Source organism: Hypomesus transpacificus, chromosome 3 (genome assembly GCF_021917145.1).
Source record: "Hypomesus transpacificus isolate Combined female chromosome 3, fHypTra1, whole genome shotgun sequence".
Lineage (NCBI taxonomy): Eukaryota > Metazoa > Chordata > Actinopteri > Osmeriformes > Osmeridae > Hypomesus > Hypomesus transpacificus.
Genome location: NC_061062.1, coordinates 235,233 through 251,546, shown reverse-complemented (window position 1 = coordinate 251,546; position 16,314 = coordinate 235,233). Strand labels below are relative to the sequence as shown.

Sequence of the window (16,314 nt, the reverse complement as noted above, 5' to 3'; positions counted from 1 at the left end):
AGGTCCTGTCTTATTGTGTGTATGCAGGACAGACAGGTCCTGGAGACAGTCCTGTTGGATCGCAGGCTCGCTTGTGTTCCAACAGTATTGTCTCAGATAACACATTATTGTGTTCTTGTCAGATAAACTTCCCATTCCAAACTGTCATGTATGCCTCTCACTTCCTCTTCTTAAACATGTCAGAAGGAACAGGAACTGTGGTGACTCAGAGACTCCTATTCTCTACTGCCCTCTAGTGATAACAATGGTGAACAGGGTGCTAGGGGATCTACAATCTTCAGCTAGGTTGAACCGGGTGAACTGTCACATCTCAGAGATTATCCGAATAAGGAGTGTTTGTTATACTGTATTATAATGGGGTAATAGAACACATTAAAGACTTGTTTGAAGACTTAATCCACTAAACTGGGTATAAGTCAAATCTAAACTCTCTCTCTTCATTATACCCTGTGCACTAAGTTATGATGATTACACACACATAACAGATGTGAGGTTTAGCTAAAACCATGTCAATCACAATAAAGGGTAGCACTGATGTATCTGGAAATATATATAGATAGATATATCTATATACATCTGCTGTCTGGGGAAACTATAACTACTCATCTGTAACATATTACATAGATTTGCTCTTCAATAATTAGCCTCTATAATATTAATATGGAATATATAATATTTCTGAAATGCATGAAGATTCACAGCCCTGCTGTTCTCAAGGATATAAAATACAAGTCAAATAGAAACCCTACCAGACAATAAACCATAGACTGCAAATCTTACATAAGTTAATCAATAGAAGCTCTCTGTTCCTGTTCCTTGTAGCAGTCACACCCCACAGCAAATTACCTCTCTAATGCTCTCAGTATGGAAGACTTCTGGATGCCCTCAACTCGAGGTGTAAGAATGGATGTGTGTGTGTGTCGTAGTTAGATGCGATATTAAGAAATGATTCCATCACTAAACCTGTTTATTGAATTTTCTTTCTTCACATGTCTCTCCAGACACCGGTGACTAGCGATGGCAACCTGTGTTGTGTTTCTGCCATGCTGAATGTGACAGTTCTTCAACCTGTGTTGTGTTTCTGCCATGCTGAATGTGACAGTTCTTCAACCTGTGTTGTGTTCCTACCATGCTGAATGTGACAGTTCTTCAACCTGTGTTGTGTTTCTGCCATGCTGAATGTGACAGTTCTTCAACCTGTGTTGTGTTTCTACCATGCTGAATGTTACAGTTCTTCAACTTGTGTTGTGTTTCTGCCATGCTGAATGTTACAGTTCTTCAACTTGTGTTGTGTTTCTGCCATGCTGAATGTGACAGTTCTTCAACCTGTGTTGTGTTCCTGCCATGCTGAATGTGACAGTTCTTCAACCTGTGTTGTGTTTCTGCCATGCTGAATGTGACAGTTCTTCAACCTGTGTTGTGTTTCTGCCATGCTGAATGTGACAGTTCTTCAACCTGTGTTGTGTTTCTGCCATGCTGAATGTGTGATCGGGTTTTCCTGTGGTGCCACCCTGACATCAGAGCCTGGTTTCACCCCACAGCCAATCAGCTTTCAGGTGTGGGTGTCCCACTATAGCAAGTCTCTGGTGGTCGCCTGGCAACTACTGCTCTGCTGTAATTCTTTTATATGAGAGACTGCAGGGGGGTTGGACAGAATAGAAAGGAGAAAACATCATCAAACGCAGAGGGAAGCAAATGATCCAGAGATACCATTTCCCCCTAAGCAGGAAAAGGAAGTGACCAGTGACACAATAAGAAGATTCAAGGGCGAGCAGTGTAAACACAGACACCTTCCACCTCTCTCATGCTCAAGGGATACACAACAATACTATGCACTGCACTGCAGTCCTCAAATCAGCCAACCATACAACTTAGTTAGGATCCTGTGCACATATCAAGCTCCACTGTTAAATGGATTTAGCCATTTATATATTGACTGGCACTCAGCTATATGTTATCTCCCACATCGGTTGTTGTGCATGGGTCTTCAGTATGTGAGCTTACATGCAGCTGTTTTCCCTTTGAACAACCCACACACCACACGCTTCACACATGTGGATGCATCAAATCAAAGGAGAGGGTATTACTGCAAGGAAAATAAGCACATCGAGATGGAGTGGGATGGAATGAAAAGGAGAGGGAGGCACGTTGTGTGACGAAGATTTAAAAAATACAGAGAGAGAGAGAGTGGAGAGAGAGAGAGAGAGAGAGAGAGAGAGAGAGAGAGAGAGGAGAGAGAGAGAGTGGAGAGAGGAGAGAGAGGGGGAGAGAGAGAGAGAAAGAGAGAGTGGAGAGAGGAGAGAGCAGAAGAAGTGGCAGTGATGTGAGGAACACTGTGATAGAGACTGAAAAGGTACAGAGCACAGGAAGGATGATCATACTGCCTCCAAAGCAGTCACATGTAGCAGTGTGCAATTAGGTTTAATTTCCTTTTTTGCTCTTTCAGCGATGGGAGGAAGGATAAAGGCAGCCCGCTGCCCAGCGTTGCCCCCGCCACCAGCGTTGCCCCCGCCACCAGCGCTGCCCCCGCCACCAGCGCTGCCAGCAATGACTGCTGGGAAGGAAAGAAGCCCTCCACTCCGACCAGGAAAACAGTGAGTCAGTCTGGGTGTTGTGACATGAGACGATTAACTGACTCTCTGACACATTCTTCAAACGTTCTTGACTGACATGTTTAAACACAATTCACCAAAAATTAGGAATGTAAGATAACTTACTAAATAGTAATAGTAACATGCATGAGAAGTACATAAAAAATGTGTTCTCTTATCTTATCTTAAGTATCTTCTTGACGTTATGTGATGTGATGTGCCAGTATGTTAGCACCAATCGTACTTTCTAACAGTAAAACCAAAAAACGCAGGTTCTGTAATGTGTTCAACCCTCTCTAATAACCTTCTCTAATGATCCATTATGGATGAGAACTCAATCCTAGAAATAAGAAGATTATCTGGACAAACAACTAAATAAAATAACTAAACAACTAAACTAAATATAAAAAAATGGTGCTTGTCAATGTTTAATTATACAATTTGTAAGCCAACTTTGAATTGAATGGTCTACACAGAGCCTGCTGCCCGTCAGTCATTCTGAAAGGTTCAATGTCCCAGGATGAGCTGATTAATACATCTATTTTATCATCACTTAAACATGATGCACATCTGACACAATGTACATTATAGGCTACAGGTTGAGTACTGTAGCTTTACAAATCAAATGTATTATTACTATAAAAAATGTATGTTGTAGGCAAAGAGAACGTTTCAATGGAGAACAGTCCAGTTTCCTCCCCTCTGAAGAGTAAGAGGCTAAATCAAGCCACCTGCCAGTGGTGACTTAATGACGTTGAACAGACATCAGCAGACATCACAGCTACAGTGCTGTAATGGGTATCCACACTGTTTAATGGAAAATCCTTGAAGGGCATCGACTGACCTTGCACCTTGTAGTACAAGGTCATGGTTTGGTGGTCGTTTGAATTTACTTTCTTTGTAATATTTTCTCAAAACATAACTTCTTACATAAAATGGTGTTCGTTTTTCAATTCCATGATTGTTTATGGATAAGAGTGTCTGCTAAATGACTAAATGTTTATGGCCAGCTTGTTCTACTCCACAATATATTGTCTTGTAATATCCAAAAAGGTTATGACTTTGTCTGAAATTAGCACCCTCCAGCCAAGTGAAGCAATGAATCCAGTACCGGTCCAAGCACGTTTGGCACCTTAGGCAAGATTTATGGCAATGAAGGCATTTTTGCTGATTGTTGACACATGATAGCAAATGCTTTCTTCTGTTGTTGAGAAAAGATTTGTAGAACAGTTTTCTATTAGAGGATCCTGCTGTCTTAGTCCCTTAGCAAGTCCTACCTATCATGCTCCCAGGGGGAAAGCAAGTCCTACCTATCTGCAACCTGGAAGCGATGGTTTGTTCTTACTGACCGTCTGTCTGTTCATCTTGCAGCCGAAGCCCCCGAGAACGCCATCACCATAGCGGTGTCATCGCGTGTGCTGTTCAGCATGGAGGAGCAGCAGCTAATCCACCAGCAGAGAGGCCTGGAGGAATACCTACAGCACCAGATGGAGCACGAGACGGAGCCGCTCGCCCCGGGCCCTGCCTTCTCCTTTGTAAAGGTCTGAGAAGACACATAAGGACTCACATCAACGTCTAGTCTAGCTGTTGTGTCTGTTGTGTCTTTGCACTGCTAGTTCTCTGTTGCTTGATGGGAGGTGTCTGTGTTTAAGGCTCTGGAGGCAGTGAATGCCAGGCTGAGAGAGCTGTACCCTGATAGCGAGGAGCTGTTCGACGTTGTGCTCATGACCAACCACCACGCTCACGTTGGCCTGAGACTCATCAACACCATCAACCACCACGGTGAGCATCTGACACACACACACACGCGCACACACACACAGGTTTACAGGAGAATGTGAGTGTTGGGCAAAGAGACTGGTAAAAGTTGAAGTGTTGACTACACCTTTTCACTCAAGTTAAAGTAAAGAAGTGTGAGCTTTGACATATACTTAAGTAAAAAGTAGCCATTACTACTACCGGTTGGACCTCACATCATATTAATACATTAATACAAAAATACAGTATAGACATTCCCAGGAATCCTTTTTGATGATGACAATTTTGAACATCTCCCTCATATATGACCATGGGTGATCAGGAATGTCTCTATTCTCAGTCATGTGGACATGGCTAACTCCCTCTGTCTCAGTCATGTGACATGGCTAACTCCCTCTGTCTCAGTCATGTGACATGGCTAACTCCCTCTGTCTCAGTCATGTGACATGGCTAACTCTCCCTGTCTCAGTCATGTGACATGGCTAACTCCCTCTGTCTCAGTCATGTGACATGGCTAACTCCCTCTGTCTCAGTCATGTGACATGGCTAACTCTCCCTGTCTCAGTCATGTGACATGGCTAACTCCCTCTGTCTCAGTCATGTGACATGGCTAATTGCCTCTGTCTCAGTCATGTGGACATGGCTAACTCCCTCTGTCTCAGTCATGTGACATGGCTAACTCTCCCTGTCTCAGTCATGTGACATGTCTAACTCCCTCTGTCTCAGTCATGTGACATGGCTAACTCCCTCTGTTTCAGTCATGTGACATGGCTAACTCCCTCTGTCTCAGTCATGTGACATGGCTAACTCTCCCTGTCTCAGTCATGTGACATGGCTAACTCCCTCTGTCTCAGTCATGTGACATGGCTAACTGCCTCTGTCTCAGTCATGTGGACATGGCTAATTGCCTCTGTCTCAGTCATGTGGACATGGCTAACTCCCTCTGTCTCAGTCATGTGACATGGCTAACTCCCTCTGTCTCAGTCATGTGACATGGCTAACTCCCTCTGTCTCAGTCATGTGACATGGCTAACTCCCTCTGTCTCAGTCATGTGGACATGGCTAACTCCCTCTGTCTCAGTCATGTGACATGGCTAACTCTCCCTGTCTCAGTCATGTGACATGGCTAACTGCCTCTGTCTCAGTCATGTGGACATGGCTAATTGCCTCTGTCTCAGTCATGTGACATGGCTAACTCTCCCTGTCTCAGTCATGTGGACATGGCTAACTCCTTCTGTCTCAGTCATGTGACATGGCTAACTCCCTGGCTGTGTCTACTACCGCGCACTTTATGAAGTACACTGCAATACAGTAACCTGCAAAACAGTGCACTTACATATTCAGTGCACTCCGTCGCTGATAAGTGCTGTCTCAAATGGAACACTGCTACGTTAAACACTTGGTGGAAGTGACAGACGCAAATCTGCTCGCCACACCCGCAAAACCTGCCAAAATGAACGCGCTTCTCCACTCAAGTGGAAAAAGCTGCCGAAAGGGCTCCTCCTTTTCCACTACGTAGCCAAGATGGCGCCCGTTTAGGGCGAGTAGTGTCCATCGTTGTACACTGTTTTTTTGGACCGTTTGCAGTGCGCCATCAGGGTACTTTCAGTGCACTGAATTTTTCTGGTTTTGTGAGTGAAGCGCCCTAAGCACTGAAAGTCATTGCTCGAAGTGCACAAGTGCGCGGTAGTAGACACAGCCCCTCTGTCTCAGTCATGTGGACATGGCTAACTCCCTCTGTCTCATCAGAACGTCTGCCTTGCCCCATGGTAGCTATATTAGCTTACATTTGTTATGCGTGATAGCCAGGAAATGAAAAAAGGCGTGCAATGACAAGAAATAATATTTGTTGGAGCCATTACGCACCTTGTTTTGTTTTGGGTACACACCACGTTTGTGGTGCTGATTAATCTGTAGTTTTATGTTTGAGCACTGGGTGGAGCATTGCCTTTTGGAAGGTATATAAGTCATTAACAGCCAGGGATACACAGGTGTGTGGCTAGGGGAAATGCATACAGCTTTTCACCGTGTCAGGTCTGTGTCAATGAAATGGACTGTATTACTGGTGATGCCGTCAAGACAATAAATGAGTAAACAGCACAAATGCAGCGAGACAGTGGACATTGTTTTATTGGCACGCAGAACACGCGTCCAGGGCAAGTTCTCCCCTGGTCCCACCTCATTGGCCAAGTGTAGGAGTTGATAAAAGGCTATACATTGAAGTGAAAAGCTATGCCTTAAGGAGCTCGCCAGGATTGCCATTCACGAGCTAAAGTAACAGCAGATCGAGGACACCGTCGAGGGATTTGGCAATTGAGAAACGCCATCGGGGATTTCTGGGCCTCGAGGTGGGTCGTTGGACAATCACGACAGCTTCTAGATGTGCAGCAAGGAAAAGAACCGAATGAGAATCACGGATCACCATTGGGACAGTTTGCTGTGCAACTGGACCGGAGGCATGCGCAGTGATACAAACTAGGCCTATGGCCATTTCAACAAAGACTGACAATCCAATGCATTGGTTCGAACTGGTATTTACATAACTGTGGGTTTATCTGTGAATTGTATTTTTTATTTGAAAGTGTTTCTATTGTGTGGGTTGATTTTGGATTCCGAAACAGAGGTACAAATTGAGTGCAGCAATGCTGACGAGTTCACCACGACTGACGCGCAGCTCAGTGAAGGCGCAGCCAGTGGTGAAATGGAAACACAATCTGCCAGAAAACGTCCCGTTAAATTAACACAATGGGCACTGTGGAATAAACTAGAAACACTACAAAAAACAAGTCCAAACTAAACAAAGCATCTGTTCTACAAATAACAATCAAATAGTTGATGCAGGACAGAGAATGCGAGACGGAGGTGCATTGTACTTTTGACGAGTACACAACTCTGTGCATTGAAGCAAAGTAAACGCATATTGTTACAACTCTTACCCCCTGTAGAAAAGGAAAAACATGATATATGGTTCAAAGCAAAGATGTTGAGTGATATTGAGTTCATGGAAAACGTGCACGAGTGGTTGGCAAATGCAGGTATTCCAAAATCTGCTGAAGGTGTGGAGGAGGAGGGTGAAGTGAAACCCGATGACGGCATTTCGAATGTTGGAACGAATGTTTCTGTACAACCATCTTGCCATAAAAGTGGCGCCAGCTCAAAAAGCAGTTCATCTTCTACTGCATCTGCGCTCATTCAAGCTGAAGCAGTGAGCGCTGCACTCGAAGCTCGCGCCACAGCTTTAAAGGAGAAGCACACTCTGGAAGTGCAGACAGAGGAGCTAAATAGGAGAAAGGAAAGGCTGGAGCTCCGTACGGAGATGGCCGCTTATGCTGCCAAATCAGCAGTATTATCGGCCTCCAGTCACCAAGCTCGCTCTAACACGCAGTCAAATGGGATGGACTCTTACGCAAGGTTTAAAGGACCCTTCCACAACTTTCCAAGATCATGACAAGGGAGCGAAGTTAAAGAGAACGTTCGCCACGCTAAATCCACAAGCGGAGAAATATAACCCTACCCTTCTGAATAAACAAAACCCTACACCCATGCAACAACGTGCATATTGGAGTGCAACACAGAACCGCAGTCAAAAAGGATGTTTTTAATGGAACAGCAAAACATGGAAACCTATTAAACCTCGTTAACCTCGTTTAGACCCTCAGGTGTAATTAATAAATCCAAGTGTCAGTAAGTCTGGACCCCAGCTGCAAAGAAAGGATGATTCCTCAGCGCTGTACGACTTACTGCAAAGGCAAAATGAAATAGCAACGTTGCTTGTACAACAGCAAACTGCTCATTTACTACCACCAAGAGAAATACCCTTGTTTGACGGAAATCCTCTGGAGTACAAAACCTTAATAAGAGCATTCGAGCACTGTGTGGAGAGAAATGCCAGCAACAAAGGGGATTGTTTGTATTTCCTGGATAAATACACAAGAGGAAATCCAAAAGAGCTGGTTCGTAGCTGTCAGTATATGGCTCCAGACAGGGGTTATACTATGGCTAAACATCTGCTACGAGAACACTTTGGCAATAAACAAAAGATCACCGCAGCATACATGGAGAAAGTCCTCAGCTGGCCAGGAGTAAAACAGGAGGACGTCAAGTCTCTTCAAGCGTATGCACTGTTTTTACGAGAATGTTGTAACACAATGGAGGATGTACTCTACATGAGAGAATTGGACATGCCGGCAAATATGAGAGCAATTATGCTAAAGCTTCCATATAAGCTAAAGGAAAAATTGAGAGGTTCTGCTTGTGAAATACTGGATAAATTTGATTGCAGGGCAAGATTCGTGGATCGTGTCGCATTCATCGAGCATGAAGTCAAGATAGTGTCTGACCCGATCTTCGGGGACATCCAGAGCACACAGCTTGTTACAGTGAACAAAATTGTGAACAGGACAACTGCACAGTCAAAGCCAAGGTTTAAAGGAAACAGTTATGCAACCACTGTTGCTACTGTTGAACCATTTCCATCTGAACAATCCACAAAGTACAGTCAGGTTCAGTGTCAAGGTGGTTCATCTGCAAAGAACACCAACAAGTGTGTATGTTGCTTTCAAGATCACCCTTTGGAGCGGTGTCCACGATTGAAGGAGAAAACGCATAGGGATAAGAAACTTCTTAAAGGAAAAGGGAATTTGCTTCGGTTGCCTCTGCATTGGGCATATGAGTAGGGATTGCGATAAGCGCTTGACTTGCAATATGTGCAGCGAAAACCATCCCAGCGTCCTTCATATCAACCATCAGGTGAGAGCAAGCAACACAGATCCTAAACAACCCAAGGAAACGTCGGTGAACAGCGCACTGCTCTCTTTTCAAACGTGGTAATATAGGGGCCGGGATTGGTGAAGGGATTTTATCCATCCTACCAGTTGAGGTAAAATCCAGCAAAGGAGACAAACATATGGATTTCTTGATCCAGGCAGTACAGCCACATTTTGCTCAGAAAACCTTATGACAAAGTTAAACATGAATGGAAGGAACTCAAATCACTCTACGAACCATGGGCTCAAGTTCATCAGTTTCCAGTTATAGGTTGACTGGTTTGGAGATTGCAAGTCTTACTGGAAAACAGTTCTACGACCTACCAGAGGTCTACACCCAGAAGAGGATGCCTGTAGGAACAGACAACATCATCAAAGAAGAGGAACTGGCTAACTGGCCATACTTAGATGGTGTTGATATTCCTCGCATCCAGGCAGATGTGGAGTTGTTGATGGGCACCACTGCCTCTAAAATGCTTGAACCCCGGGAAGTTGTAAACAGCCATGGTAATGGACCCTATTGGGGTGGGTTATTTATGGCCCCATACAAGGATGCAGTGTTGAGTGGTGTGAGAATGGCCACATTGCAACTGTTAACAGGATCTCCATAACAAGGCTGGAGGAGTTACTGAATAATTACCACAACCATGGTTTTAATGAACCTACAGCAGGAGTCAAAGAGGAGATGTCGAAAGATGATGTAAAGTTCATGGAAATCAGGACAGATTCAGTTAAGCTTCACAATGGACATTACAGCTTGAAACTTCCCTTTAAGAAAGAAAATGTCTCTGGCAAACAATCGCTGTGTTGCCAAGCAGCGCATTCTTGGATTGAAGAAGAGGTTTGAAAGAAATGAGGAGTACCATCAGGAATACACCAACTTTCTCAGTGATGTCATCAGAGAGGGGTATGCTGAACGTGTGCCTGAACATCAGTTAGATGGTACTGAAGGAAAAATATGGTACATTCCACACCATGGAGTGTACCATCCAAAGAAAGGAAATCTTCGTGTTGTGTTTGACTGTGGAGCCGAGTTCAGAGGACATTCTCTTAAGTCAGCTTCTACAGGGTCCTTATCTTACCAGTTCCTTGTTACGAGTCCTTGCACGTTTTAGACAAGAACCCGTGGCTATAATGGCTGACATTCAATCAATGTTCCACCAAGTCAAGGTAGCCCAAGATGATCGAGATTTCCTAAGTTTCTTGTGGTGGCCTGAAGGCAATTCAGATCAAGAACTTGTGGAGTATAGGATGACTGCATCTGTTCGGGGCAGTGTCATCTCCCAGCTGTGCTTGTTACGCTCTACGAAAGACTGCAGAAGACAACCAGAACAGTTTCTCCGATGAGGTAATTGGCACAGTCAATCTGAACTTTTACATGGACAACTGTCTTAAAAGCTTGCTGTCTGAGGAGGAGGCTGTGAAAATGGTTCAGGATCTGACGGATGTTTGTCAAAGGGGAGGTTTCCGTTTAACAAAATGGGTTAGCAACTATCGTGGTGTCTTGCTATCCATTCCAGAAAAGCAGAGATAAAAGATTCTGCACAAGTTGAATTTGGACAGAGACCAATTGCCAGTTGAGAGAGCCCTTGGCCATCATTGGTGTGTTGAAACAGACGCTTTCAAGTTCAATATGTCTCTCAAGGAACAGCCCCATACTAGGCGTGGGATTTTGTCGGTGGTCAGCTCAGTTTATGATCCTTTGGGATTTTTTGCACCACTCACACTTCCAGCTAAACTCATACTACAGGATCTGTGTAGAAAGAGCAATGGATGGGATGACCAGATTCCCCATGCTCTCCAACAGCAATGGATCAAATGGTTACGAGACCTAGACAAGGTGACTGCATTTCAGGTGGATAGATGCCTCAAGCCATCAGGTTTTGGACAACTCAGTCAATTACATCACTTTTCCGATGCCAGTGAAAGTGGATATGGTACTGTGACATATCTTAGAATGCAGAACAACCATAAGTGTCCATGTCTCTTTCATAATAGGAAAGGCCAGAGTGGCGCCGTTAAAACAAGTGATGATTCCTCGTTTGGAACTCACTGCAGCTGTTCTTGCCGTTCGTGTGGACACGATGCTTAAAGCGGAATTACAGCTTCCTCTTGGCAAATCATGTTTTTGGACCGATAGTACTTCAGTTCTGAAGTATATCAGGAATGAAACCAGGAGATTTCAAACCTTTGTGGCGAACAGGATATCTACGATCCACAGAGCAACTGATGTCTCTCAGTGGAGGTACGTTCATACCACCCAGAATCCTGCAGACAAAGCTTCAAGGGGGTTAACAATAGATCCTTTTTTGACAAACCGAAGATGGATGGAAGGCCCTGACTTTCTGTGGCAAATGGAGGAGGCGTGGCCAGTAAGCATGTTGGATTCCGAGATACCCGTGGATGATGCAGAGGTAAAAAGGGAGCTCACAGCTAATGCAGTGACTGAGGACACACCAAATGCTACTAGGCAACTGATCATCTACTTTTCTGATTGGAGAAGGTTGAAAAGGTCAGTTGCGTGGATCCTGAAAATCAGGAAGGCTCTACAGGATATAAGCCAAAAAAGGAAACTCCTGAGCCAAAGGGATGCAAATATCAATGACAACACAGTAGAACAGGAAATGCAACACCTTAAAACCACATTTCAAGGGTCGAGTTTGACTCCAGAGGATCTTGAGGAAGCAGAAATATCTATCATTAGCTTTGCTCAACAGGAAAGATTTTCAGAGGAGTTTGCTGCTTTATTATCTGGCAAATGTGGAGTGAAAAAGGAGAGTACAATCTACAAACTGGACCCCACTTTGGAGGGTGGATTGCTTAGAGTTGGAGGGAGATTGGGTGGGGCTGCCATGCCTGAGGAGACAAAACATCCAGTCATCCTATCCAAAGACCAACATGTTTCCTCCTTGCTACTAAAAAGCATTCACAAACAGGTGGGCCATGGTGGGAGAAACCATGTGCTCTCCAGATTATGGTGCAAATACTGGATTACCAGTGCTAATGCAGCAACAAGAGAAATCCTGTCCAACTGTGGCTTCTCTAGGCGCCATAGAGGGAAGTGGGGTGAACAGAAAATGTCAGACTTGCCCAAAGAGAGGATCATTCCGGATCTTCCCCCATTCACCAATGTGGGGATTGATTTATTTTTTACCAATTGAGGTCAAGCGAGGACGTAGCCTAGAAAAGCGCTATGGAGTAATTTTAACCTGTATGGCATGTAGAGCAGTACACTTGGAAGTTGCCTACTCTTTGGATACTGATTCCTACATAAACGCTCTGCGCAGGTTTGCTTGTAGAAGAGGACAAGTTTCTAATCTACGCTCTGACAATGGAACCAACTTTGTTGGTGCTGAAAGGGAACTGAGAGAGGCTCTCGCTGCTTTGAATCACCAGAAAATACAAGGGGCCTTCTTACAAGAAGGGATAAAATGGAGCTTCAACCCACCGGCAGCTTCTCATCATGGAGGTGTGTGGGAACGCATCATAAGGATGGTTCGACGGATTCTGACATCAGTTTTATGTCAACAGACCCTGAATGATGAAGGATTCCATACAGTTCTATGTGAAGTCGAGGCCATTCTAAACGATCGCCCCATCACCAAGTTATCTGAGGACCCCAATGATCCTAAGTATTCAAAGTACAAATACTGTACTTTGAATTTTCATTTAGCTTTTTTAACTTTAACTTTTTAAAAGATGCACAGTCTTGTTTTGTTTGAACACTGGGCTCAGGCCCGGAGTGGCCATTGGGAGAATCGGGAAAATTCCTGGTGAGCCGCTCTGCCCGCTCATGAATTGGACCAGATCGCCTGCTTTCTCTTTGTTTTATTCGGTGTGTGAAAAAACAGTGTTAAGTTTAAGTTAGCCTACTATGTGACTGATACGTAAGCTAATAGGCTACACTAGGTTTCAGGGCCGGTCCAAGCCTTTATAGCCTGACGTTGTCATACTCATAATTCTAGTCAGAATATGAGTCTGATAACTCTCCGTTGGGCTGTGAGTATGGGGCGTGTTTCAACCGAACTCGTAAAACAAATGCCTCTTCGCTCAATTGGATAGACCTACAACCAATCAGAGTTATGGGTTGTTTGTTGAAAACGAATTCAACCCAAGCGCTCTTTGCTGACGTGGTTGATTACGTTACTGTTGATCATCTGTCCATCATCAAATAAAGCCCGCCCTGACAATTTCATTGGTCCGAACAGCTCCTATTTGGACATAGTTTTTCCCCAACTGAGCTTACATTTACATTAAGTCATTTAGCAGACGCTCTTATCCAGAGCGACTTACAGCGTTGAATAGAGAGCAGCGTTTAATTGAAGAAACACGGTACATTAAACTGTAATTTCATATGCACTTGGGGGCCCTCTGGTGGCCACGGGGGCCCTAAGCAGCCGCTTAGTTCGCTTATGCCTTGGGCCGGCATTGGAACCGTCATTTATTGTTGTGGAGGTAGTTAGCAAGATTAAGCTGATGCGAATATTATAAAATGGATGGGAGAAAGACGCCAGGAGGAACTGAAATAGCCTGGTAAAAAAAGAAAGATCTGTCATTCATAAATATAGGTTCCTGCAAGGATGGGTTTTCTCAAAAGCCCCGAATCTTTCAGGTACTATAGCCTAAAAATTTGGGTTGGAATTTCCGGAAATACAACTATGAGTCCAACCTAATGTTCATATTACATAACCCCCCCCCATTTTGCACTGAAATGTGAAATTCCAATATCAAATCACATCAAAACCTTGCCTAGGTCCTAGGTTGGGGTTAAGCCCCGAATGTTAAACGTATGGCTCGGCCCCTGGTGGGGATGGGCTGGTTTGGCCATTACACTCCCATGCTGAAAGTTGCTCAAGCCCCAACGTGTTTGTCTGAACTCCCTGTTTATCTCTCCCCTCTAGATCTGTTCATTGAGCGTTTCTGTATGACAGGAGGCAACAGTCCCATTGGCTACCTGAAGGCTTACCACACCAACCTGTACCTGTAGGCTGACCCTGTGAACGTCCGCGAGGCGCTGGAGGAAGGTCAGCCTGTCATGATGATACTGTAACGTCAACAACTAATATGACAGATAATGCTGTAACCAAACGGAGTTGGTTCAACTCACACCTCCTATGATGGGGTCTCTTCCTGCCCACCCCATCGAACTGCTAGAATTCTGGTACTGTAGTTGGCTAACACTGTGTTCATGAAAGGTGCTTTTTTCCATGCATGACTCAGAGGACCCAATATCAAATTAAGATCAAACCATTTCAAGTGTGCAGTCTCTTGCCAGACAGTGGAACAACAAGATCTAAAATACAAGGTGCAGACAAGGGACAAATTTTCCGGTGTTGCAAGAAGTAATGTATTGCCAAAGATGGCAAAAGTATACACATCTTTCACTCAAATAAAATACTCATGTTTAAAAAGATTCAAGACTAAAAGTTGAAGTGCTGACTACACTTTTTCACTCAAGTTAAAGTAAAGAAGTGTGGGCTCTGACATCTACTAAAGTAAAAAAATAGCCATTACTACTAGCTGTTTTAGTGTCAAGCTGGTAACTGGACCTCACATCCTATTAATACAAAAAGACACTACAGACACGCAGAGCATTTGCCAGGAATCTTTTTTGACGTAGACAATTTTGAACATCTCCCTCATATATGGCAATGGGTGATCAGGAATGTCTCTATTCTCAGTCATGTAGACATTGCTAACTGCCTCTGTCATCCATTTTTTTCAAAAAGTTTCTTTACACAGTGGAAGGAAAGGAGAGGAGACAGGAGAGGAGCCCAAAACAGAGTAGATTAAAGCAGAACAGAGCCGAGTACAATAGAGTACCTCATCAAGTACTCATCAATTCTGGCAATTTATTTTGTGAAACTTTTTTGGGAAAATATTTTTCTTACATACAGTAACAAAGTATTTGTACTTCATTACTTACATTTACTTTTAGTCATTTAGCAGACGCTCTTATCCAGAGAGCATAGAGTAAGTACAGGGACATTCCCCCGAGGCAAGTAGGGTGAAGTGCCTTGCCCAAGGACACAATGTCGTTTTAGCACGACGGGGAATAGAACATTCTGATTACTAGCCCGATTCCTTAACTGCTCAGCCACCTGACTCCATATCTTGAATCAAGATCTTTCTTGAATCAAGATCTTTCTTGAATCAAGAAAGATGTGCGTAAATGTTTGTGCGCCTCAGGGATCGCAGCGGCCACCATGTTCACCCCAGAGAAGCTGACTGTCGTGTCAGAGAGCCAGCTCCGCGTGGCCTTTTGACGGTGACGCTGTTCTCTTCTCTGATGAATCGGAGCGCATCTACAAGGCTCACGGACTGGACAAGTTCTTTGAGCATGAAAAGGCCCATGAGAACATGCCCCTTGACCATGTAAGTCTGAAGGAATCATCTAAAGACACTGTAAGCATGGAACACACTGTTTGATTTTTATGGGAGGCATTTAGTGACGTCCATAGATCTACTGCTTTCTCTTCAGTAGATCTTAAATGCCCATTTCAAAACTCTTAATCTCTCTGCCCTCTTGCCGGCCTCCAACCAGGGCCCTCTGAAGGGTTTCCTGGAAGCTCTGGGGAAGCTACAGAAGAAGTTCTATTCCAAAGGTCAGCGTCTGGACTGCCCCATCCGTACCTACTTAGTGACGGCCCGCAGCGCCGCCAGCTCGGGGACCCGGGCCCTGCGAACGTTGCGGGCCTGGGGACTGGAGGTGGACGAGGCTCTGTTCCTGGCCGGGGCACCCAAGGGCCCAATGCTGGAGAAAATACGGCCGCACATCTTCTTTGACGACCAGATGTTCCATATAGAGGGGGCGGCGGAGCTGGGGACTGTGGCCTGCCACGTGCCCTATGGGGTGGCTCAGACCCTTCCAGCTGGGAAGCCTGCCAGGCAGAAGGACTCCAGCCCCATGTAGCCAGGACCCCGTCCACCCTCAGCCTTGTGGCAGCACGGTACAATGAATAGACGTCAAAACACAATGTTTCTGTCTATGCTTTGCTCGTTCCCCAGTCTGCATGACTGTAAGGCAGCATGAGGTGATACCTGTCGGGACTTGTACATCAGTGCTGGCTGTGGGCCATCTAGAGACAACACCGTGGGCTTGGTTGATGTAACTCAACTTTGCAGATGGTGGTTAATGGTGGTGTAGACAGGGCCGGATTAACAATTTTCTGTGCCCTGGGCAAAAAGGCTCACGCCCC

At 44.7% G+C, this 16,314-nt stretch overlaps 1 protein-coding gene across 1 annotated transcript; it reads left to right on the top strand.

The window, feature by feature from the left end:
• The first annotated feature begins 2,111 nt into the window (after positions 1–2,111).
• LOC124488526 (cytosolic 5'-nucleotidase 1A-like) lies at positions 2,112–16,028 on the top strand. Its single transcript, XM_047051168.1, is given in 8 exon segments — positions 2,112–2,116; positions 2,447–2,594; positions 3,884–4,132; positions 4,244–4,373; positions 14,017–14,139; positions 15,305–15,375; positions 15,377–15,490; positions 15,660–16,028. Coding segments are annotated over 8 exon segments (1,209 nt in total).
• Positions 16,029–16,314: the final 286 nt, after the last annotated feature.